Source organism: Nyctibius grandis, chromosome 16 (assembly GCF_013368605.1).
Source record: "Nyctibius grandis isolate bNycGra1 chromosome 16, bNycGra1.pri, whole genome shotgun sequence".
NCBI lineage: Eukaryota > Metazoa > Chordata > Aves > Nyctibiiformes > Nyctibiidae > Nyctibius > Nyctibius grandis.
Genome location: NC_090673.1, coordinates 11,128,424 through 11,154,322, shown reverse-complemented (window position 1 = coordinate 11,154,322; position 25,899 = coordinate 11,128,424). Strand labels below are relative to the sequence as shown.

The following is a 25,899-nucleotide window of genomic DNA, read 5'->3' as shown; positions in this document are numbered from 1 at the left end:
TCCTCCGCACAGGAGCGGGAGTGGGGTCCGCTGTCCCCCGAGAGGGCTGGGAGGGGATGGGCACCATCTGCCCAGGGCTGGGCAGGGGGAATGGAATAAACGGCTGAAGAGGGGGAGCAGATGGCATCCAACGGCACAGGTTTTCTCCTCTTTGTGTTTTGTTTTTGGGGGTTTTTTTTGTTTGTTTTGGTTTTTTTTAAATAGTCCAGGGGAATCTTTGGTAACCATCTTGCTGAGGAGATGGAAAAAAACCCAACGGCCTCTGGCCATTCGCTGTGGTTACATCTTGGCAAGCCTACCATGAGAACCTGGAAAGAAACAGGGACTTCTGCAATATTACCCTGTGCTACAGGCTGAGATGACTTTTCTAGCAGGTCCATCCCCCTTTTTATTTTTTCTGTGAATTTGCAGCAGAACCTTCCTGCAGCACCCATTTTCTGTAAGTGACTTAATTTTAAGGGTGTTCAGTGCACATACCCTGCATATGAAAAAATATTGAGACTGTCATTTCTTCTTAGACTACACCTAGCAAGGGTGAAGTTGCATTTCTGCTCTTTGCCGTTCCAGAGAATCCATCCTGAAATAATTTACTTTATAGTCTTATTGTTCACACCAATAAAGATGACTTGATTCATCAAAGGCCTCGGAATTGATTTTTAGCTGAAAAGTACTGTAAGCTGAACACGGTTACTGGTGATATACAGTTAGCATTAATAATTTTCAACACAGCAGCATATGTTGATTTTTCCTTTGGGCCTTTTTATAGTGTCCTGATTTTACAATAATCAGTTTGGAGATGACCACCCATATTAATCAATGACTGGCCATGTTAATGCCCAAAATCCTTTACCCAGTCACAGCTGTCTGCACACAGAGAAAATGCTCTCCTGTTAAGCATTAAAGCTTAAGTAACATCCCAGGAATACATACGTGGAGCTGAAAACACACATGGAGTCTTTTTCAAATCATTTTGCATAACGGATCTTCTTTGCTCCTGAAATCATGCAATTACAGCAGCTACCAGCCTGGCTAGTTTACAGTGGTGGGGGAGAGGGTTAATTTTATGATCCGACAAATGCCAGACATGCAAAAGACAGAATTCAGCTTGTAGAAAGAACCTTAAATCTGAAATTGATGTCTCCTGTTCTTATTTCTACGGCTAAAGTTCTTTTAAGTATTCTTTGTAACATTTGGAGATCTACAACGCAGCATGTTAATGAGAGAAGTGACTAAGTCTACAGTTTTTTTACTGTTAAATATTATATTCTGGCATAGTCTAGAAGCTCCCCTCAAAGCTTGAGCTTTCTTTTGCGAGGTCCTGTATACAAATTGTTAAATAAACAGCCCTCGATAATAGTTTATGAACGTGAGCCTACAATTCAAGGCACAGACATACTAGTGCACTGAACACACACCTGGACACAGATTTAGTCCTCTGCATGCACAACGCGAGTTAGGACTAGGGCTGTAGGAAGTGAAGACGCCTGTCGCTTTATCAACCTACGATCCAAAGGCTGATCTTCAGAGATGTGCCAGATTATCATACCTACCAGAGGGGGTTTAACTGAATCAAGAACAGAAGGTTCCAGATTCAGCTAATCACACCGTTCAGTTTGAAAGTTATACAGAGAGGTAAGGTAACAGCGCAGGAAATTGGGCTCCGATCCTTTCTGTCAGTACAGGTGATAAAACAGTGTGTCTTAACCTGACAGCCAAAGGGTACTTACCGTTGGTTCCCTCCAAGCGTTGGTACACAGACCTTGGCCTCTCATCTCCTGACAGTAGGGTTTTTTTCCTGTGAGGAACATCTCCCTCTCAATTATTAAGCAACTTGCTGTTCAGTATGCAGTGGTAAATACATGTCATAATGTGACAGTACATGGAACCTTAAAAACATAATGCTACAATACAGACTACAACATTGTTACTCAATAACCACCTCGGTATCCACTCGGCTCAGGGGTGGTTACCCAGAGATTGTGTGTCAATGACAACGGGAGTGAATGAAACAGAATAAGAATTAGAAGGTCAAGGTAAGAAAACAGCCCGGAAAGTACCCTGCAATACAGGGACCATCATCAGCGGAGCTGCTGGATCATCACTATAAGGCAACCGGCATTACACCTCTGCATGATTGCATCAGAGTTATGAAATTTTGTGGCAGGTAAGAGGACAGACCATATGAATGCTTTTTATTCAGGAGCTGGATTGCATTATATAGCCACGTTTTTGCTGGGTGACGTGAATTTGCTCCAGGGACCAGACCAGGCATGCAGATAACCAGAGATTCCGAGTTTCCAGCACATGACTGGGCTGTGCGATTGTATGGTTTAATTTTGGCTTTGAAAAAGACTTGGTATGCAACCCTTGGTGAAGCCACACAGCTTTTGAAAATCTGAGTGTTTTCCAGTGCCTATGAGAGCAGTAAGAAACTGTGGTGCCCACAATTTCCTCTGCAATCCGCAAAGATGGTGTTATTACCCTTCCATTTCACTAGGATATAATTAGTTCTCACCGTAACATCTTTAAACCTCCCAAACTACTTGGAGAAAAAGGCATATGGAGCTTCAAATTATGTTTTCCTCCTGCTTTTGGGGCCTGTTCATTGAAAGAATGGGTCAAGTTTCACCAGACCTGCTCTCAAAAGCTGCTATTAATTACTGGAGTTACACTGTTTTCCACATCTGTTTTATCTGGAGGAAGGCTGCATTTACACATGTGAAAGCAGAACCACACAACCCTTCAAAGCAAAATGATCTGTGAGTTAAGGGATATCTGCACCCACTCTTTGTTCTATTGCTCTAAAAACCTATTCCCAATATTTCTTGATTGGCAGGGCAGGCCCACAGGATATAAAGATACTCTTTTTATACCCGTTTTGTCACATGCCCAATCAGCTTCTCTCAGTCATTTTCAGTCTCACAAGGTGAAATATATTCCAGGAGCTATTTTGTATCATGTCACTGGATGTGGAAAGCACAGAGAACCCAGCTTTGTTGCTCTTAAAACCGGTTTAAACTCACAACCATGTCCAGAACCCTTTCCTAATGGACTATAACATTCCGTTTATTTGTTTCCTTATGTATATTCTGGCCTCTGTGGAGTCACACTAAAGATAAACCTGACCCAGTGTCTCATACACTAAATTTACCTTCTTTTACTCCTTTTTGAGGGATTCGCAGACCAGTTCAGCAAATTTTCTGTTTCAGAAGAGGAGGAAGCATTTTGCTATTTTATTCTACAAAGAAAAGCTCTGTATTTGAAAATGAAAAAAATAAAAGCTGCTGTTCTTTCAGATGGCTTTTCCAACCAATAGGAACATTAGAGAGAAGCTTCATTTCTGAGCAGCTGATACCACAGGAGATCAATAATATTACTGTGGTATCATTGCTACTATAGTAGCATTTAAGTACCTACAAAATAAATACTTAAATTGTTTCTATCTCTATAGGCAGCTTTCCATATTCAAGTAAATTTAAGAGGCATATTTTATTTTTTTTAACTATTTGTCAGCTGTATAATGATATATAATTTGCCAGCTATATTGATACAGACAGTAACAATCCTAGCCCTGATTCTTTGTGGAACTTATATCCTAACCTCTGCTTGTAAACATTCAATTTAAATTCTTAAGTGTGTTTATAAACATTTTTTTAGGAACTCAAAAGACCAGGAGTGTCTACTTCATGACGCACTGTGAAACGTTCTGAACATTCACAGCTCTGCCTGTAGTGAACAGAAACAGTTTGTAGATAACTAGTAGAATCAAGCTCATTGTATTCCACATTTTTGCTTCTTTTGTCGCTGAGGACTAGATGTGTTATTTTTGGATGGGGAAGGAATGAGGAACAGAATCCAGCACTCAAGTGTCTATTTCTAATTATGCTAACTAAACTGGGAGTTCTATTTGCATGAGGTGACAAAATCAGTGTACAAACCCATCGTTTTGTTGATAGCCATACATGGAAACCCGCACAGTTATGCCCACATGCATTTTTAGGGATTCACATTAAAGTACATCCAGAAATATTTATAGCATCTGGGAGGGGGGAATAATCTCTCATCCTCGTTGTTTTTCGCTGCTCACATCTTAAGTTTTTCTACCAAGGTAGAAAGAAATAGATTTTTCCTGTCAGCTGCCATTATAAAATTCCTTTTTATTTCACAGACATTGCAGTTTTTCAGTATTTCCCACGGAGGATGATCACAGTTGTTTTTCCTCCTATAACTGCTACATGTTGCTGCGTAAGTCACGGGTGGGCGGTATTAGAGAAGCAATGGCCTGTGTGCTGCTAACATCCTTGCAACTCAGTTGCTTGCAGGAGAGAAAATGGAAGGCTTTGGGAGTGATTCTGAGTGCCTGCAGCTCTCTTTCATCCACAGGAGCTGTGGGTTTCTAAAGCTGCTTAAAAACTGAGCCTCAGTGTCTCTGATGCTTGAGTTTGTGTCTCTGGGCCGCGTGATTACGCTTGCTGCAGAAGGGTTTAGATAGACTGCACGATATTAATGAGTTCTCGTAGGGGTAGCACTGCAGGTGTACACTGTGGTCTCATTCGCTTACAAGCATCTCTGCAAAACAGGGGGAGCAGGAGCATCTTACAGTTGTACACTAATATTGATCTGCTAAGAAATCTGTGTAAAATTTGCCAATGTTTCCACAGATTTTTACCACACCCCTTCCTTGTCTACCTGGAGAGCTCCCTATTAGCTCCCTCCTGGGCCTCCAGTGTACTTTCACCCTTTGAGACCACAGTAAGTTAGACCAGAGACCACATTTCTCCAGAGCTAAGTACCAGTTCCACAGAGAAATAAAACCAGAGAACATGTGAAAGAATACCTGCAAAGAAATTGTGCTTGAGCCTCTCTGCTGTACCAGCTCCTCAACTGGCAATACAAACCTTGAATATCAGCTGTTGACATCCTGTACTTTCAATATTCTTTCACAAAGTAAATGTATTAATTTAATTTTAGCTTTTCCAGAAAGTGGTATAAACCTGAATGATTGTTTCTGGACTGAAGGGGGCTCACCCAGAACAAAACACCTGCTTAGAGTGCTAAGCAAGGAGTGGAATACAATACTTGCAGGTTGATGTTTCTATTGTTAGAAAGATGTTGATAGCCACAATGAAATATAGTTGCTTTTGGGGGAGTATTAAAGGCAGGTGTGGATTCATGGAGTGGGGTAGGGAGACAAGAAGGGGAGCAAAGTCAAGTCACTTTATGTGCCAGCTAAGCAGCTAATGCTGTTGTCAGGGAACAGCCAGAGCAGGGCTACTCCCCAGGGGAAGAGGAGGCAGGAGCTAAGAGGTAAATCCCATGGCTAGTATGGTTATTACCATCCAGGGCCCAACCCCACAGCACCCAAGGCAGGCAAGCAGGACTGACCAAAGATAACAGCTAGGTCCAACAAGAAGTCCAGATCTCAAGGCAACAGTGTGGCAATGAGGCAGGGCCAAGGTCAAGCAGAGATACCAACCTGCAAGCTGGGATTAAGAACAGGCCTAGGCACATCTATAGCAATGAGACAGAACTAAAGAGTCAGCCTACAAACTGAAGTCAAAATCAAAGACCCCATAGGCACATAGAGCTGCAGCTAAGCCAGACTAGCACTTCTCTATAATTCATCAGGAACGGATGGCCCTGGGCTGAGCTTAAATAGAGCTCCTGGCCCACAGATGTGGGGAGAAGTCCCAGGTGAGGCTGGTTGTGGCCATTAAGGCTTATTAGTACAGCTGTTAAATTATGTGAGATGATTGTAGCTGGGCAATCTTTATTGAAATTAGAGCTGTGTGGGTGAACTTCAGGTTACAGCAACCTTTGGGAACAGGACATTTTTTTCTTATGTCTCCTCAAATAAAGCTTCAAAGATCTTAATGGTCAGAAGTTCCCTGAGCATCAGTTCTGATCCAGGGAGGAAGGTGACATCCTTCTTTAAGTCTTTGGTATTCTTCACTGTTCTTTTTGTGGTGACCTCTAACAAGGAGCAGCTATCAACTTCTGAGGGAAAAAATAATGGTTTTTCTCCAGGTTCCTTCAACATGAACTATCAGAATGGCTGTACAGATGCTTAAAGACTTTTGTCCACAGTCTATCTTGAGTTTCTTAAGCTTGTTTCTTGAGATTTGCTGGGCAATTTGCTGAGAAGATAAAAATAGCAGTGACAGCCCCCAAATCAACCCACATATACCCTGCAATGGTGTTACCTATACAGATGGAGCAGCTCCTTTCCCCTTCTTCAGTGTTCTTACCTGCACACTGTTGACGTTTTCAGAGTATTTTCCTTGGGCATCTTCACTGACACAGTGAGGCAAATTCACCCTTCAGGGTGGTTGTTCCAGTTTCTCTGTACACCCAGGCAGGTATTTTTGCATGGATTACATTTAATGGGCATCTGTGAAATCTCCCTTAGAATAATTAAAACAAAAAAGTTGCTGTTTAAAACAAGACATACAGCTCAAAATCTGTTGCTGTTTTTTTTTCACTTCTTTCCCCCACCACCCCCAGCTCTCTCTGAGCTGTGAACAAGAGTACTGGGTAGCAAGAACTGAGAGGTGTTTGAAATGCAGCGTTCTCCATCCTCCTGAGTCACCGCTAGCCATCGCCTTCTTTTCTCAACACTTGTTTTCACTGCTGTACTTTCAAATCAAACATGGCCTCACATTACATTCTTATTAAAAACCCAGCCCTTTTAAAAACCTAAAATCAAAGTTTCCTCTTTATTGTAGACAGGTGATTTTTAAAAACAAAATCTAAGTACATAAAATGAAACGTTTGTTTCTGTAAAACAAACATAGCAACAACAACAACAGCTACTGTTTTGCAGCTGTAAACAGAAATTGATGCATTTTTCATCCATGTTTGAATGAAAATGAAGCAGCAGAAGCGCAGTTGTGTTTCTGCAAGCCTCCAGTTCAATCATATCAAGCATTTCATGTATTCTGGCAATTCCACAAGTGCTGTCCTGGCACAAAGCCCTCCCATGTGGGTGTGTCAACCAACTTCACAGGTACTGTGACCAAACTGCACAGGTGTATTGACTGAACTGTACGGGTGTAAAGACCAAACTGTGCGGGTGTAGTAACCAGACTGTATGGGTACATTGACTAGATCATACCTGTACGTTGACTGCACTGTGTGGTGATACAAAAATCAGAAATCTCCAAACCTGCTTGCTTTCTAACTTTCCTCACTGAAGTGAGAAGCTCGGTGCGGCTGGGTAAAGAGTCCAAAAGAAAACTCAGTAACACCAGAGTGTTATTAAGCAGGCATTCTTTATTGCTGCCCAGTGCAGCTGTGCTGGGCAGCACTGGGGATTATCCACCATGAGTGCTCCACTGGTTTGGCAAATTTTCAGAGAATATATACCATAAAGTTATACATAGTCATAGGATTTCTGAGAACTCATTTACATAACCATGAGATATGCAAATGTCTGCTCCGCATGTGCAGTCATCTTCCCTGGTGGTCATCGGGGGTCTTCAGATGAAGGCCGGTAGTCTTCCTCACTGTGTTCACTGACTGACCCCTGCTTCTGCTCACACTCACGGGGGATCACGTAGGCCATGTAGGCCGTGTCCTTCGGGGCAGCTGTTGCAACTCCCTTATCTTTAGTTTTCTGTGCCTCTGCTTTCCCAAGGCCCAGTTCTCTGAAGTGAAATACAGCCATCTTAATTAAAACTATCTTCTCAAGGCCCAATTGTCCGCAGTGAGATGTAGCCATCTAAATTACAAAAGCTCCCCTTTGTTTACTGATATAAGGAGGCTAGTGGAGTGTCTTAAGGTATTTACAACATCCTCCTTGTTCTTGGGGCCCCAACCGTTTCAGTGGATATAGTGACTGAACCCTACAGGGACAGTGCCCGAGCTGTAGAGGCTCACGGGCAGGTGCAGCGACTGGACCGGGCGGGCACACCGGCTGGCTGGGCCGCACACGGACACCCGCGGGGCCACACCGGTGTGTCAGCCTGCCGCACACCGGCCACGGCACCACGCAGCCCCCGAGGCCTGGGGACAGCCTGTGCTGCTCTGCTTTGGGGGACCGAGCCGGCCCGTTCCCAGCGCCCCTGGGCGCAAACCCTGGCGCCATGCCTGGCCTCGGGCAGGGGGTGTCACAGGCCCCCCCGCCCCCAGCGGGTCCCCTCGCGGCCCGCCCGGACTACAGCTCCCAGGATGCAGCGCGGCTCCGGCGCCCGTGAGGCCCCCTGGCGGCGGCGCGCGGCTGCCTGCAGGCGCGGCGGGGCGGGCTGAGGCGAGCGGAGCCCGGGCGGCGGCGACCGGGGCGGGCTGGTGCCGGTGTCTGTGCCCACGCCTGTGCCCACTGGCCGGGGCGGCGGCAGCCGAGTACCCGCCGGTGAGGGCGCGGAAAGGGGTAGCGTGAGCTCGGCTGTGTGAGGAGCCGGTGCCGCGCCGCAGCCATGGGGAACCGCGGGATGGAGGATCTCATCCCGCTGGTCAACCGGCTGCAGGACGCCTTCGCCGCCATCGGGCAGAACGCCAACCTCGACCTGCCGCAGATCGCCGTGGTGGGGGGGCAGAGCGCCGGCAAGAGCTCCGTGCTGGAGAATTTCGTCGGGCGGTAAGGGGGTCCCTGGGGAGCCCCGCCGCGGGCAGGGCTGCGGGGGGCACGGGCAGAGCTGCGGCATGCACGGGCAGCGCGGTGCGGGGGCAGTGCGGTGCCCAGGCTGAGCTGCCGGGTGCGCGGACAGTGCGGGGCACGGACGGAGCCGCTGCATGCAGGGGCAGCGCGGTGCCGGGGCACGGCGGCTGGATGCGGGGGCCCCGCGGTGCACGGGCAGCGCGGTGCCGGGGCACAGCAGCTGGATGCGGGGGCAGCGCGGTGCCGGGGCACGGTGGCTGGCTGCAGGGGCAGCGCGGTGCACGGGCAGCGCGGTGCGGGGGCAGCGCGGCTCAGCAGCAGGGCTGCGGGGTGCATGTGCAGCGCACGGGCAGCGCAGTAACGGGGCAGCGCTGCAGGACGCCCGGGCGCTGCGGTGCAGGGGCGGGCGCAGGAGGTCTCCTCGCCTCCCCGCAGCGGGGTCCCCGCCTTTGCAGCACCTTCGGGGCCGGTGGGAGCCCCCCCGGGGGTGCGCCGCGGCTGTTACATAACGAGGGGGGGCTGAAATGTCAGCGGGGACCAGCCCCTGCCCCTCCTCGGTGCGGAGCCGCCGGGCCGGGGTGCCCCCTCCGTGGGGCTCCGGGAGATGGATGTTGTCGCTGATGGGGGGGTGCGTGTGTGTGTTCAAGTTTAATCTGCTCCGTCGCCCTCCCCCAGCCCTGCCGCCTGTCCTCCATAGCGGATGCCATGTCAGGAGCTGCGGGGAGGCTATAGGAAGGACGGGGTTCTCTCCCTCCTATATGCTCAAATCCCCGGGTGCTACCATTTTGTGACAGGCGATACACTGCTGCCTTCCCTTCATGTGACCTTCGCATTCATCATCTGCAACTTGAGTAAACTGCAGACCGCGCTGCCCGGTTATCTGCTCCAGCGCAGACACACAACACCTGGGGAGGGGGGTTGTTCCTCAGCTTGTTTCTAGCCTTGTTAATTAATTGCATTCAGTGGTATACAGGTTTTAGTTATCAAGGTATTTTTCTATGCTCTGAGGGGCATGAAAGTTGCTGGTCGCTTGTCTTAAAAGCAGTGACTGCAGTGGTACCTGGTCAGATGCTTGCGTGGGTTTTTCTCTCTCAGCAAACTGCATTTGTGACATCTATTGGATGTTGTTCCCCCACCCCCACTTCTTCTTTTAAGCTGTTTGCTGCCGGATGGCTTCTAAAGCTTTTCTACTGTTGGAGGGCTCTGCAGTGGGTATGAATTGCTTGTTTGGCTGCAAATAGCCCCAAATTCTGGACTTGTGCAAGGGTAGCCTTGAGCAGCGAGTGCGGGGTGTGCTGTGTATACTAGGAAGAAGGCACAGGGATTGCATTTGGTGCAAAGAAAACGTAGCTGGAATAAGATTATTTTCTTCTTTGCTATAGATACACATGCAAAGAGTTTGGGATCCTTCCTAGATGACTTCCAACACTCCATGCAGTATTGCCCAGGGATGCTGGGAATCGTGCCAAGGGAAGGACATTGAAGGAACACACTTTACTGAGCCTCAGGTCGTAGACCAGGATCCACTTGTTTGTCTGTAGACACAAAAGAAGATAATGACTCCTACCACCAAAGTGAAAAACTTGCTGTGCTGTAGCTTTCTAAGAAGGGGAAGATGGGTCTCCTGAAGTATGTGAGCAAAACAGGTTCACCTGTTGGCTCTGCTGTTTTCATGCTTTCGAAGTACTGACAGCCTAACCTCGTAAATCCTTTTCAGAGGATCTGTGCAGTCAGTGCTGCAGTGGTGTAATATATAATGGATGGCTGTCGGGCCAGAGGAGGGTTTGTCAAGGGACAGTCGGTGTATCGGGGTATGCTGCCTTTTAGACTGAGCAAACAGAAGGGGATGTATTAATCCTTGGTGTGTCTCCACTGGTGCCAATTGAGAACTGGGGATTTTATCTGCCTGGTTGAGAGCAAATGAATTAAATTGTTTTCTGTCTCTTTCTGATGGCCCATGGTCCCAGGAGAACTTGTGACCTCACTGTGTCCCATCACTTGTCTCTCTAGCAGCAAGTTATAGTGCCGTGGCTTTTAGAAAATGAAATAATGAAGGGTCCCCTGAGCAGAAGCTGAGAGACCTGTCTGTAGAAAAGCATTTAGAGGAAATAATTGGAGTGGAAATGGAAAATATGTCAAAGGGAAGAGGTCTTTCTCCATTTGATACCCTTGAGTGCTGACTGGTTTAGAGACTGGTAACATGAGACATTTTACCATAGAATCTATGTGTATATGCTGCAAACCCCAATCCAGTTAAAATAATGTTGGGGCCCTGCTGTAACGTATAGTCTCTTCTTTTTGTGTGGGTATTGAAAACCATGATAAGAAGCTATGGAAATAGCATCCCGAATAAGCATGGCTCCTCAATGTAATTGTGATAGGGGCTGTTTTCTTGGCTGAATAGGCATAAGAAGAAATTGTGTGTGGACCTACTGTGTACAAATACAATTATTGCTGTAGTGTGGACATGACATATGTCACCGCTCCAGCTTGATACCAGGATGGTGGTGGAGCTATTGCTCGGCAGCTGCTTGCTGCACAGTGAATGTGAGTGCTGATGAGTTTCTCTCTGAGTGGATGGAAATTTGTGCAAGAACAAATGCTGATGCAGTTGGTACTGACTGGTGTGCTTGATGGGGACAATTCAGAGGAGGGGCTGGAGGCCCTGCCAGGGCTCGTTTCCCCACTCGGTACCTGCGAGGCTCCTTTCAAAATGTCATCGAGGCATGTTCACGTAGCAGGGTGACACGCTTGCCCCCACTGCCAGACCTGGCCTGTGGCTATGCAGGACCTCACTCTCGGGCTGCTGCTGGCACCTTGCAGTAGCACCGAATCCCACGGATGCTGGAAACCTCGAAGCACAGAGGAGCGATGCTGACTGTGATCAGTGTTTAGTTGTATGTCTTACAAAACAAATATTATTTTTTTCCTCCTGAATGCGGTGGCTTACTAGTTGCTGCTAATTACTCTTCCAGTGTCACTTACTCTGCTGTTAACAGATTATCCAACAGTGCAGGGCCTGTATTTATAATACCAGATGTCAGTGTGGCTGCTATGTGTGCTTTTGCTGCCGGAGACTCAGCATGGTGACTAGGATGCCAGCTGATGGTGTTAAAAAATCACTAAAGAGATGAGACGAGCCATGTAGAAGCAAGCCAGACAGGTGACACATCTCTCCGTAGACTGGCTTATCCTGGGCCCCAGAACTGGAAGGAAGGTTAATTGGGTCAGCTCCAGGCTTTTCCTGTTGGTGTGGTTGCAGGCTTGTAGGATAACTCAGGCTGGAAGGGACCTCAGGGGTCATTTAGTCCATTCTTATGGTGGTGTTACTTCCCTGCTGCCACCTTCCTTAAGTCACAAGCTTTTAGAGCAGGCACCAGTACCAGCAAAATTGGTCTGATAAAAAGAACAAAGCATGTGGTATGTGCTAATTTGACTTGAGAGAGCCCAGAGGACCAAGACGGGGGGTTGTACAAGTCAGCCCACAAAGCTATTTGTAAAATCATCCATGTTTATGCCACTCTTATTTTGCCATGTGAAAATAACAAATATAAGTGTGTTTGTTTTAAATCCTGAGGTCTCAGAGCACTGTTACACAAATTTTTGCATTTGTGGGAGTATTACTGTTGTCTCTGCTTTACAGTGAGGAAAAACCAAAAGCACTGGGCTGTGTTCAGATGGCTGCATAAATGTCTGTGCCTTGTGTTCTTGTCTGATCCAAGGCAGCGTGCTGCTCAGCCCTGCTAGGACAGCTGCGTTGTTCTTCATGGAGAAAACAAGGCAACTCTGACTCCTGAACGGATGGTTTAAGGGGGCTTCTGAGGAGGCAACGACTGAGAACCGTAGGTGGAAGGACTTGAATGAAGGTGATTCTGTGAAGGTGAAACTCTCTCGTTTATGGTCAAGGGAGCTAAGCAGTGCCAAAGTTGTAGGAAGTCTATCAGGCTTTCCTTGACCCCAGGCCTGAGCATTACCCCAAAAGCATCCTCTTGAGAGCTGTTATGTCCCAAACCAAAGAGGGGCACTTAGCAGTCTCTCACCAGGCTCTGACGGCATATACTGAATTAGCTGATGTTTGTATGTTGCCTGGAAGGAAATTGGAGGCAGGCATGGACCTAAACTCAGCTGTGTTGGGCTCAGCTTGCCTCTCCTAGCAAACTGAAATTTCAGCATGGGTAAAAGAGTAGGGAAAATGCAGCATTGCAATGCCTGGGGCAGTGGTAAGGACAAGTACCTATTAAGCTTGGTACTTGTGCTACAGTAATTGCCTTGACAAAACCAGGCAAGGGCCAGGCAGCACGTGCTGCAGCTGTGTGTTTGCCTTGCAGTGTCACATACTGGAAATGCAAAGCTAGATCTTGAAGCCACAGGATATAGTTTGGCTTCAGGTATAACTTCGAGGAGCAACTTAATATCTTCATGTCTCAACCTTCCCCAGCCATTTAGAGACAAATACTTACACCCCAAGGTATGAAGAAGGGAATGCCGTCTTTGGTAACACACTTTGTTATGGGAAGTTTGTCCAGCAAAATAACCTTCAGAGGCCAACAGCAGTATTTAGCAACTATGGAAGTGAAAGATCCTATAGGGATGCATACAGAGATGCAGATCCTTGGCCTGTTCAGATACTGCAGCAAAACTGTTTTGTCAATGATGTTTGTGCTTTTAAGTTGCTCAGGCTTCTGCTGTAGTACATGCTCTGTGAGCCTGAGTGCTATGAAGAGAACTGAGGGTTTAAATCTTCTAAAAATCATAGCTACATTACGTATAGGCTGCAGATGTCTGCTGTACTGTGTAATGCTGAGCATCAATGCAGTACTTCAGCAGCAGATTTAAATTTAAACAAGATACACTCACTAACGTGCTCTGCTCTAGCCACAAAAGGGGTCCTTAAATATGATTCTTCTTTTTTTTTGTTTGTTCTGCTTTGAGATACATTTACATGCCCAGAGTGCTGGCAGAGAGAGTAATTGCAAGTCGCGAATCCTTAATTGTTGTGTGATAAACGCATCTGTGAGCTGACCAAATGCTGTTGTGTATTTGCAGGTTAAAGACATAGGCATTGCTTGGGAAGTGTCTTATTTAAGGTTGCAGAGGATGGTGCAAGAGCCAGGAGTAGGATTCTGCTGCTTAGAGAAATAAATCATGGTCGAATAATAGTCCTTCATAATTGGTCTTCAGTGGAGAAAATACCTATTTTCATCTCTGATTAACTGGGGAAGGAAGAAAATATGGAGCACTGGGGAACATGGATAATGTGTTACAGCAGACCACAAGATAATTTAATTTAAGAGAAATCTGTACAGCTCTGAGCAGACACTTGTGGGAGGAGGAACGCTAGGAGGAGATACATAATTAAGTTAAAACATAGCATAACATGGATGGCTGTGAGTGGGGGGAAAAGAATGAATCTCAGTGTTTGTAGGTGCAGCAACAGTATCTGCCTGTAGTTGTCCTCTGACTACTTGCTTTAATATTATAGGGCTTGGCTCAAATAAATATAAGTCTAATATCTTTTCTACTTCCTTCAGCAATTAGATATTCTCTGCAGATCTTGCTGTCTGTATTCTTCAGCATAACTCTTGAGTGATGATCTCATACTTCTGCTAACTGCTCACTAGCCTGATATTTGCTAGGCAAAGAGATCCTTGTGGCATGTCTCGGGTCATGTCAGAATTTACCCAGGGAAAGGAAGCCAGCTGTAGCTCCAGTTTGGGGGCTGATGCTCAGTATTGTGCAAGTTGGGGCTTGCCTGGACCTACTGGTGTGTGAAAATGACAGGTTGCCTTGTCGTTGCTGGGATTCCTCACCTGAGAGCTGGCAGATCAGGAGGATGCCTTCTTTGCTAGTGTGGACTCTTCCTTGTTGCCATGATAATCCTCATGCTGGGAATCTTAGAGCATCCTGAGCTTCGATTAGTCCGTACTTGAGATAGGTGAGTGTTGTGGGGTTGTTGTGTGTTTGCTCTGTCAACAGTATGCTGTGATACAGGGCTGTAAAGAGTCTGCAAAACCCGTGGGGGAAAGAAGTCAGAAGTTCCCAAAAGCATTCCCCTACGCTAAAACGATCAGCTCTGTTTTTCAAAACTCCACGTGCTTATAACTTTTCACACAGTCAAAAAAAAAAAAGGCAAAGCAAAGACAAACTTCTGTTTTTCAAGGCTACTGATTGTTTTCACAAGCCATAGTTCAATACCTAGCTGGGGATGCCAGGTCCTTGAACCTGACTTCTCCAGATGCTCTGAGCAGGCAGAACTCCGCTAGACTTAAATAGAAGGTGTGGGAGTCTGTCTGCAGCACCTCCTATCTGAGGCAGCTTCTGAAAATGTTATTCTAAGGCAGGAAGCTAATCCCCTTCCTGATCTGGTGAATTACTGAATGTCCCTACTTTGTACTTAACTTCAAGTTTGAGCCTGTCTACAAATGTGAGTAAAAATTCTTCTGATGAGGATTTCTTAACATCTTTAAGATGAACCTTTTTGAGCAGAAATGGAAGAAGTTGAAACTTAGCACAAGTTAATCAAGAAAACAGTTCTCACTGTGTTCTAGCTACTGGGGTGGAATTTACTATGATGCCTTGAGCAGCGAATTTATTAGACAGGAGCAAACTCGTGTGAGCCAATACTCAGATTTTTTGTTTCAGGCAGTGCATTTGAGTGGCAAACCCAGAAGATTTGCTGAAGGAATGGCAAGCAGTCGTCTAGAAGCGTATGGTGTTCAGCCTATGTGCCCAATGTAAAACTGGGTTTTGAGGTGGCATCTGTGAAAGAAAATTTACTGGTAATATGCAGGGTAAACCTACTTCCTTGATATGCCACTAAAAAAAAACACCCAAGAAACTTTGGGTGTAATACTTTCCATCTTGGACTCACAAATCTGTAACCATGAGTCAGTACTGCTGGTTGGGAGGAGAGCTAAAACTAAATCTGGTCTGAAAAAAAAGAGATCTAGTGATGCACAGTGGGAAAACCTCACTAGTGGGACAGTTTGTCATTCCACTTGAACTTTTCCTGATCTCAAACCTGGTTTTGCACATCCTGATAGAGAGTAAAAGCTCAAGGTAGAGGTCTTTCGAGGTCCTTTCCAATCCCTAACATTCTGTGATTCTGTGAGTGTTGTCTCTGATAACGGGCAGATGGGCATGTTCAGCCTTGAGATAGAGTTCTGTTCTCTGCTCTGAAACAAAATTCTTGTATGGCTAATTTTTTTTGCACCTTTTTCTCTGCCTGTAGGAAGGAGAGGCTGTTGCTCTCTGTCATGTTATGTAGGTGTATATCATAATGGACACTTGAAATAATGCTAGAAAAGGTTAACCATAAAGTAGGAAACTATTTTTCCTAACAATAATTTAAAACTCTGCGAGGGTGGTACCCTGATGTCTGCCTGAGCCCTTTGAAAGACCTGTCTTCTCTCCAGAAGTGGTGGGCTGAGAGCTTCAGCTGTTCATGCAGTCTTGTTTGCCTGATGTTGCTGGTTACTTAGGTCTGCTCTGCTGCCATAGATCAGATACTGGATTTGAGGAGTCAGGGTGCTCTCAGAAAGCATTGGGAGATGGTAGCTGGTAGCCCTTAAATTTTTGAGCATAGCCTTTCAGAGCAGGGTTGGGTAGCGCAGCTCTATAGAGGAATGAGCCCAGGGTTTTGTCCCTAGTGACTTTAAACACTCAGATGGTCTCATCAGCCCTGGAGGTGGTCAGACCGCAAGCAGCACTGGTTCTGAAAAGCTCCGAAAAACTATTTTTCTTTATTTACATTTATCTGTGGTCCTTCTAAAGCATGCATTATGTTTATTTTTGAGTGACTTGATGGAGTTTAGCCATGAGAATGGAATGTCTTGCTCAGGACTAACTACTATAAATATTGGAGGGGCTATCAAGAGAGGCCTGAGACAACATTTCAGTGTTTACTGAGGAGCAGGCAACAGTATGCATCGAAACATTGTGACAACTGAGAGCACAATTTGATGTTAGATATTTAAACAGTTATTCCAGGTGACTCGTTGATACTTTGTACTTACGTTCAGCTTTTTGTTTTCAAAGTCCTATTAGTGAATACTTAAACAATTGACTATAAAGTGGCTCAGTAATTTTCTTAATCTGCCTTATATAGATGGGCAGACAGGACAATTAAGTTGCTGACGCTTGCTTCCTGCGTGACCTTCAAGCTTGTCACAGCTCCTAGGCTAGCGCTGACTATAAGAGGTAACTGCTTTTCTTTTCTTCAAGACACAGTAGAGAAGAATGAGCCCTGAGTCTGAAATCTAACAGTGTCTCTGATTGTTCTGCCACGTTAGATGCTCAGAGCTTTGGCAGACCCATCTGTGACCAAATGGAAGTGAGATGGTGTTTCAGTCCCTGGTCAGTAGCTTCTTGCAGTTCTGCAGAACGTACTTTTGGAAGCATCTTGGGAGCAGATGTTATGCAAGCTCCTCAAGCTGTATCTTGCTGACTGGAAGCAAACTTGCCAACTTCTGCCACTTTTCTGCAAGTCTTGTGACTTGTGTAGCTTTTCTTAGAGCCCTGAACATAGCAATTAAGCTAACAGAAGAGCAGTGTAGTTTTTGTATTGAAAACGTCAGTTTCGAACATGGATGTTTGGGGGTACTTTTTCTTTAAAAGATGCTGTTTCCCTAAGTGCTCCTGGAGACAAATATGAAGAATCTCCAAACTCCTGTCAGACCTACATTGTCAACTCTTCCCTTCATAAAAATCAGGGCTTAGTCCCAAAACTATAAGCTCTGCTAAAATACTCATGTTGCAGTCACAATGAACAATAAATTATACAAAATGAGGTTTGGAATAAACTCCCACTGAAATAGGAATTGAACTTGAGCCTCTTGGAGTGAAAATACTATTTAAATAATTTATTGCCTCAGCAGTTCCACTTAACACTCCCTTTCCTGTTTCTTATGGCTTTAGGTTGCATCGTTGCAGCTGTGTTGAAGGGTGAAGAGTTAACGCTACCACATGAGAATTGCTGGGATCCTGTCTGACTGTGTAGGACTGTCATTTTGTGGCTGAGATGGTCTGACGTAAGAGTGGCCAGTGTAGGATATGGGATGCCTGAGAGAGGACATAGCTGATATTAAACTGAACTGCTGTGGATTTTGGCTGAAGAGCCAGGCAATGTTGCTGTAATGCTGTATAAAAGCTGAGCACAGACTGCAGCCATATTTCAGAGTAGTTTTTCAGCTGCATTTAGACCCTTTCTCAAAGCATCAATAGGCAGAAGTCTACAGAGATGCTGAGTAGTCGGTTCTCAACATCTGCAAGCATTTCTACAGCAGAGCTAACTTACCCTGGAGAGCACTAGGAAAAACTATTATTTTTGCTTTTTTTTTTTTTTTGGAGACTGGAGATCCAGTGATGGAGGAGGCTGTGCTGAATTTCTTAGAACAAAGAAGAGATACCTAACAGCAAAAATCTTTAAGTCTTTGTTCAGTTTCTCCTCTTTGCCTTCCTGTCACACTTGCAGGTGTGAAGACAGAGTAAGTTATGTAGGATCTGGCTATGGGCTCTGACAGCAAATAGGCTGTTTCAGCTCTGAGAGCTCTTCTTTGTCCAAGTAATTATAAACCTCTACAAAGAGGGGCTTATAATGAAAATAATTGCCCATTTGCTGCCTGCCTGCCAGCACAGGACCAGTTCTCTGTCAGCAGGGGAATATACCTGATGACCAGTTCAGAATTAAGCCAGTAAAAACCAAAGCTCTAAACCTCACAGCTTCTAGGCTGGTATTTAGCTCCATGGACTTGCTTATGATTTACTCTGAACTTACACTGCTCTGGGTCAGGATGGGGCCCCTTGACTGTAATACACGTTAGGTTTTCTCTCTTTCTGGCTGCTGTGATCTCTTGAGTAATTGCTGGCTGTTTCTTAAGCTGATTGTGCTTTTACTTTTAATAGAAGCTCCTCTATGAATAGCTGAGAATTGCCTGAGCGTAGTGGTGGCCTTGAGAGGAGATCTGTCACAGTGGGGTTATAGCTAGAGGTAAGGAGGAGATTGGTACATACCAAAATGCCGAATACCCTCGGGGACTGGTGCATGACGTGTCACACTGCAGAGCTGATGCTGCAGCTCCAGTGCTGAAACTCAGGTCACCTTTTCTACACCAGTGCAGCTTTCAGCAGAGATCCCAGCAATACACTTCTTCCCTCCGAGCTGTGCTGCTTTGACTTGATGTTCCTGTTCCGAGGCATTACTCTCTGTTTATGCCTGTTCGTCCAAGATGTGTTTGTTAGGCCAGGCCTGCAAACTGCCTGGCACCCCAAACTCATCTTGGAGAAAGATGTCCGTTTCCTGAATGAATTTGTATATACTGTTGAAAAAAATATATTTAAAGAATACCTACTGCAAAAGAACAAGTGAGGCAGTGCGTTAGCACTTGATATTTTGCCATCTTCTGTTTGGACAAAGTTGAATTCAAAGTGGACACCTGGACAGGAAAAAGCAAATGTTATTAGAAATCAGTGTGTTGGTTTGAAGGGGTGGGGGGGAAGATGTCAGGGGGAGGAATTTAGATAAACCCTTTATTTGTGGAAAAAAGAGAAAGGAATGGAAGACTGGAAGACTCTGGTCTGCTTGTCCAGGTCACTATGCCACAATTTTGCTGTAGATTCACAGTGCCCATTAATAGGCAACACCAATTTTGACCCTCCTCTGCTTTTTGAATTAAAGCCCTAAAAATTTTCCATGGAGACTTGGACTCCTTTAGAAATTCTGTGGATGTGTATGTGTATGTAGAGCTGCCTGTTTGTTACCGCTGACCCAAGATAAATTATCAGCGTACATGCATTCAATTCTATAAATCCATCAGCCCTGTCTGGCCACTAATGGCACATCATGGCTTGAGGTACCACCTCCTTTCCTTATACAGCTTCTGTTTGGGTTTGTATTAGTGGCCTCATCAAAGGGATTTTGCCTTTTCCAATGAACTCTTTCAGTTGTTTGTACCCTTTATGGCATTCGGGCTCTGGGGAGACTGTCTCCTTTTCTAGCACACAGTGCTGTCTGGGAGTGGAGGAAATGTCGTACTGCGGTGATGAAGTGTGCCTGGAGCTACGTTTGTTCTTCTCTAAGGTCTTACAGCAAATACCAGGACTCCAGAGGTGGTGGAGTTTTGACAAGAAATCTAAGATGATACTTACCATGAGTGTTTGGTATCTTTGAGTCTGCCATTGTACCTGGTTTCCTTCTCTGAAGGAGAGAAGGGCAAAAAGGGGGATAAACCCCTTTTTATCCAGAGTCTCCACATGACGAATAGCTTGAATATTAGTTACTGCTGCACAGGTTAGTGGTATCCCTGAGCACAGGAGAGCATTTACTGCTGGACAGCCTTTAGTCTAGACCCAGCTGCAGGCTGACTCCAGAGAGCTGGGACAGATTAGGACGCTGGTGGTGGGAAATAGCAAGGTCAGCCTATTGCTCATCAGTCTTAGCATACATTAATCCCAGGGTGTTATTGTGGCTGTGCTTTCCCATCAGTCATTCCTGTCCCAGAGTTTTAGTGCACAGCTTGTCCTTTTGTTTTCTCCCAGCTCAAGTTGCAGGTGCTGTACAGGTCATGTTTTTCAGGGCTGCAACCCTTCTGTTATGGTAAAGCCAGGATGTGTCAGTAGATCTGTTTGTGCCGAAGCAGAGCAGTGTTACTGCAGTATTATGACAGACCAGTGCAGCTTGAGAAAGAGACAAGCAAAGATGCTGGGTCGTGGATTTACCTTTATGGCCATAAAAAACTGTGTTTCTTCACCACTGCCATCAGGACTGGACTAATTTGATGCTCTAGGGTGTTGTTGATGCCTGATATTGTCCTCTTGGAGACTGTCCAGAAGCTGCAGGGAGATTCTGGAGATAAAATCTACATGACATTTTTTTTGCCAAGGTATATATGCTTTGGAGGGAGCAAAAGGAAAACTTGCTTTCATGCTATGGTGGTGAAAATTCAGCAAGGCAGACAGAAAGGTCTGGTTTACAGCTCCTGAGGTGGAGAATACATCATGCTAGTGCAATGTTTCTTACACCTGTGGCTCTGGAGGCCCCTGGACCCAGGCAGTGCTGTGGTTGCTTTCCCCTGAATCCTGGTATTGCTACCCAGATCTGGGGTTATGTTTGGTTTTTTAAATGAGTGAACACAACCTTTTTTTCTTTCTCCTGGGATTGTAATTCTTGAAGTCAAAGCTGCATTTTCCACAAATGTGTGATCCTTACTGCTGCATCCATTCAGGACACACCAGGCTGCTTATTCCCTTGAGTTCCTGATCGTGTCATGTAGAATCAGTGCTGTGTTGTTCTTTACCTTGAATATCCCAAGGCAGCAAGCAAGGTCCAGGACTTCATTTTCTATTACGCAAAAGATCCCAGAGGAAGCTGCATAGCAGCAGTGCTGCGATTTTCTATTCTCTCAAGACTCTTTCTGTCCCCAGCGCCGCAGCCTCGAGTCAATGCGGCATTTGCTATAATGGGCAGTGACTTTTTGAGATCAGGCAATGCACTGTCGGCTGTACCACTCTCTGAATAATCCTCCACAGTAAAATGCAGAGTTCCAAACAAGAAAATCCCTTTACAGTTTTTACCTGCAAAAATACAAAAAGGAAATTGTCTCCCAAGTGCACTCGGGGTGTCAGAGTGCCCTGTTTTCCTTCCCCATCTGTGTGCTACATCCTCACATATTCTGGGCTAACCCATCTGCAGGGAGGGGTCTGGCAGATAAGTCAACCTGCAAAATGGAGGAGGGGAAGGATATTCCTGATTAATTCTCTCACAGCAGAGATGAACTGAAGCAAATTACGTCTTGGGTGAGAAGGCTGATTTTTGTATGCCAGGAGTACCTCTTGTTTCTCCTGCAAACTCTTGACCTACAGCTGTAGATGCTTGCTTAAAATCTCTCAGCCTCAGCAGCTTGGGGCTGATGCACAGCAGTGAGGGATGCAGGAGCTATGTGGACATCAAACTGATTTGTTTCTATGGAAACAAGTAGATTTCACCATGTTGTAGGGAAGTACGAGGAGAATTATCCCCCTGGGCCTGGTTCTGGCTCTCAGATTGGATTGGTTGCTGCACTGCAGTTGTAGAGCTGCAGCCCATGAAGGGATTATCTATCTAGTCAGTGATCACAACTAGGGAGAGAAGTACGTGGATCCAATCTGCTCCTGTTGCAGGCTTCCTCAGCAGGGATGGCACAAGGCAGTGGCGTTGTGTGCCAGGATTCCAAGGGCCACAGCCCTCCACTTAAAAGCAAAGAATTTCACCTTGGTCACTCATAGCCAGAAGGGAGATCTGCATTACAGTACAGGTGGCTGTGTGTCCTGCCCAAACATATCAGTTGGGATGGCTAAGGTGATGAACTGTGCTCATACTTTAGCACACCTTCTTCTAGGCAAGGGCTGAGAACTATTCGTGGTGTCTGCAAGGACTGGGGGAAGGTGAAGTCTTTCAGACAGGCTTCAAGTGTTGCTTGCTGATGAAATTATTGTATGTCCTGTTATATTTGGTGTACTGCTTTCAGAAAGCCCCAGCACCTGAAGTCCTGTGGCTGGGGGTGATGATTTTGAAACCTTTTTTTCTAAAATGAAAGTTAACCTCATAAAACCAGAGAAGAAATCAAAGCATGAATATAAACCTTGATCAACAGCTTCAAATAAGAACAGTACTTACTAAACCCCATATATTCCTAGTGGTCTGGAGTACTGAGTCTGTTTGAATGGACCCCATGCCCTTGTGCAAGATCCTAGTGCTGATCCTTCAAAAGGGGCTGACCAACACCGCTATTTCAGACTCGCATGTCCTAAAGGTACTTGCCTGTCCAGGCCCCAGAAATGACTGAGAGGGAAAGCTTAGATTTCTAGACAGAAGGAAAGGAGACCATGGAAAACTAGCAAATATGGTAATGCGTGTGTGTGTTTGAGTCTCTTCCCAAGGTATTCCCTTCTCTGTTCTCTTCTTTCCCTCCTACGAATGTAGCACAGGAGCTGTATAACTTTCTCTAATGGAGAGAAATTCCATTGGCTTGGCTTCTGTCTCCCCTCGCTGTATATAGGGACTTTAGTACACGTTATGTAAACTGAGCTAGGGATGGAGTGCAGCTTTATCAGAAATTCTTGCTTTACGCTTTGTAACGCCACCCGTGAGTTGGCTGGATGTGGTAACCCTTGGTTATGGGCTTGCAGGGGTGCATCAGAAGAATATAGCAACATCTCTGCCTTACTTTCAGGTCATCTAAAAATACATATATAGTGCACCTTGGAAGTCAGGCTAGATCCTGCTGTAAGGTCTACCAAGCATAAAGCTGGGGTATACTGCCTGCCTTGGAATTACTGTAAACCTACAGCAGCAGAAATCCCTGGGGCAAACTCTTGGCTGTGCCAGTTTACTCTGCGGGCTGGCAGGCCCCCAGGCCATTGAGTAAAAGTGTAATACCTAAAATGTAAGAATGCTTCTGACCTTCTCGGCTGTCCCTTGCCCTGTGGAAGCAGTACAGCCATGAAGCTTTGTAGTTCTGCCTCAGATTAATGTGTGCACAGAGGCTCCAGTGCAGCCATGACTTGGCATTAATGCATACAGCTGTCTTCCAGATTTTGATGTACCCTGGAGCTAGTGGAGTGTGAAACAGAAAAATCAGCCCAAAGGATTCAAATCAAAATAAACAACAGAAAAACTTTTTATCTTACCCTGCTGCTTCCAGAGACCTGCATTAGAGGCATGTGCAGGAGAGGGGCTGAGTGAGATACAAAGAAGGGAGATGTGGAAAGAGTGGATGAGAGAGGCACTGACTGCAGTGACTCCTGGGAACCAGTCTGTGTGGTCAGAGATAAGCCAGAACAGCAGAATTTAGCACGGTCTGGAAGAGATTTAGTGCACTCTGGGAGGAGTAGGGGAGAGAGCTGTTTCTGAGCAAGTGTTCATGTAAAGATTGCCCTGCACTTTCCCTTTTGCTTTAGCAGTGTTTATGAAGGTGCTGCAGGCTGGAGTCTGAACACGCCACTGCAGCTGAAGCATCAGTGATGTGAGAGAGCATGGCACAGGGCCTATCCCCTCTCCAGTTGTCTGAGCCCCCTCAGCCCACACTTGACTCAACAAATGTGTTCTGAGTGGGGGAAATACATTTTTTGATTAACACTTTTGATGTTCAAGGCATGTAGGTCCTCACAGAGACCCACAAGAGCACATAAATACGACAACGCATTTCAGTAACAAAAGGCTTTATATTGTTCTGCAGGAGAGGTAAGATCTGTGCTTTACCAAAAATTGCCAAGAAGGTGACACAGGGAACAGCACTGGAGACTGTCACCTCTGTACATCTAGATTAGTAGCCAAGTAATTGTGCTGTGTCCCATGATGAGAAGACAAGCCCCATGGCTGAGGTGGAAGCTCATTCAGCTGCTGTCTCTCCGTGGTACATCGTTTAGTCCCAGATGTCAGCGAAACAACCCCCACCATTATACTTGTTCACAAGGAACTGGATTTGACTCACCAAACTTGCCGTCTGTAGGCTTTCAGACGGCCAGCCATGCAGTTTCCCGTGGAGCTGGATTTTCTTGGAGGGGGCAGTCTCCTGTCTTTTTGGCAAAGCCTGTGGTGTGGGGTCATTATGGTTTTTGAAATGTTGCCTTTTGCAGTAAATAGGTTTCTTATGTGGCTTTATTTTTTACTTCATACGTTAACTCTATGAATACACTACTTTTTTTCTTGCTTTGAATAAAGTGAGAGCACGGCATGGGGAAAAAGAGGCATGAGAGCTCCAGAACACCACACGTCCTGGTCAGTTGTAAAAGGGCAGAGGAAACAAAACAGAAAGGTGATTCTTGTGGTGAGAATCATAATGTAAGTTCTGGAGCAGGATGTGTGTGTGAACATGTAATATAACCTATTTCTACACTTATTTTTTTTCTCACAGTGAATTAGCATAGTTGCTGTCCTTTCATGCTTGAAGACCACAGTGCCTCAGTCTCTGCATAAAACCTTAATAAAGGCATCTCAGACAGAAGTACCTCACACGTGCTGGGGACCTGTGCTGGTATCATGTGCAGTGCTATGCAAAGGAATAGGAGAACTCAAGGCAGACAGGGGAATTGGAGAAGCTGCAAACTTCAGAAGTTACTTTCTAGTTCATTATCTATCCCCTCTGACTCGTTTGCAAATTATCCACTAGTATGCTATAAATGAGTCCAGCTGATACTAGCATTTGTGCTCTGCCCTGCTCGGGCAGGACCTGTGAAGTTTGTAAAATAGTCTCCAGGAACTCACCTTAGGTACAGCAAACTCCCAAACTTGAGAAGAGATCTTCTTGGCCCTTCCTGGTTACTGATCTGGGGACCTGTACTGGGAGGAATGGCTAGGTGCTGGAGATGCTGTTTGAGTGCCAGAACTACTTAACAAAGCAATTGTAAGTGTTCCGAGTCAGCACAATAGTGTTAACCTCCCTTTGCGCTACTGTAAATAGGAACCCAAGGTGCAAGGCAGTGGGAAGCCTTCTCTTTAATTTTTTTGTTTCTGTTAACATGTGTATTATGATGACACTCATGAACTATTGCCTGTCTTTATTTTTCACAATTGTATTCTGGAATAATGAATCATTGTGCATGATAATATTGCCAGTATGCTGGAATGTGGTGTACTTACAACAGACCTTTATTTCTATATGTATCCATTGTGTGACCAGTACCAATTACACCCTGAGAAATGATACTATACCAAGTGCTTGCAGAATTGCTGTCTTTCACTGTGGGTCAAGGCCAGGCGCACTGTTAGGCTGTGGAGGTTGGCAGATAAACAACGTGCATTCCCTGGCTTAAACCTCTCTGAGTCTAGAAGCGCTAACCTTAATGGCAAATGTGGCTACCTAGGAATGAGACTTACCATGTGGTTATGAGTCTGTAGGACTGGTGTCCAACTTCACATGATATAGCATGAAAGGAGGATGAAAGCTAAGGGCAGAGAAAAACAGAACAGCAGGTTGATGGGTGCTTTTCATAATGCACCTGCTTTTAAATGCTTGCTGTTCATGTTGGCCTGTCTGGCTTTTTTTGTTTGAGAAGCACTTATAGGTTCGGGGAAGATAAGAGCTCATAGAGGCCACAAAGTCAGCAGGAAAGGTAGGTCTAAATCTGTAATGCAATCCTCTTGTTAACCTACTGGATGGCAGAGGAAAGAATAAATTTGTCCTTGTTCTTGCCCCATGTCTGAGTTACGGAATTGCTTATGAAGGTACTTGGATGTCACTTGAAGGATCAGACCAGGAAGGTGCTCTCAAGGGCAGTTCCTGCATCAGGCTTCTACCTTCTGATAGAACTAGATGATGTCTGTTATG

The 25,899-nt window shown here is 45.6% G+C and overlaps 1 protein-coding gene across 10 annotated transcripts in view; it reads left to right on the top strand.

Annotated features, from left to right (window-relative positions):
• Nucleotides 1–8,258: 8,258 nt before the first annotated feature.
• DNM1 (dynamin 1) overlaps nt 8,259–25,899 on the top strand; it is a 67,612-nt gene continuing 49,971 nt past the window's right edge. For all 10 annotated transcript variants that reach the window (XR_011049339.1, XM_068413684.1, XM_068413679.1 and 7 more), the window contains exon 1: nt 8,259–8,575. Coding sequence is in view for 9 of the 10 variants with exons in the window: in XM_068413684.1 (XP_068269785.1) it covers nt 8,415–8,575 (161 nt within the window). In the remaining variant the exon portion in view is untranslated. The remainder of the gene's footprint in view (nt 8,576–25,899) is intronic.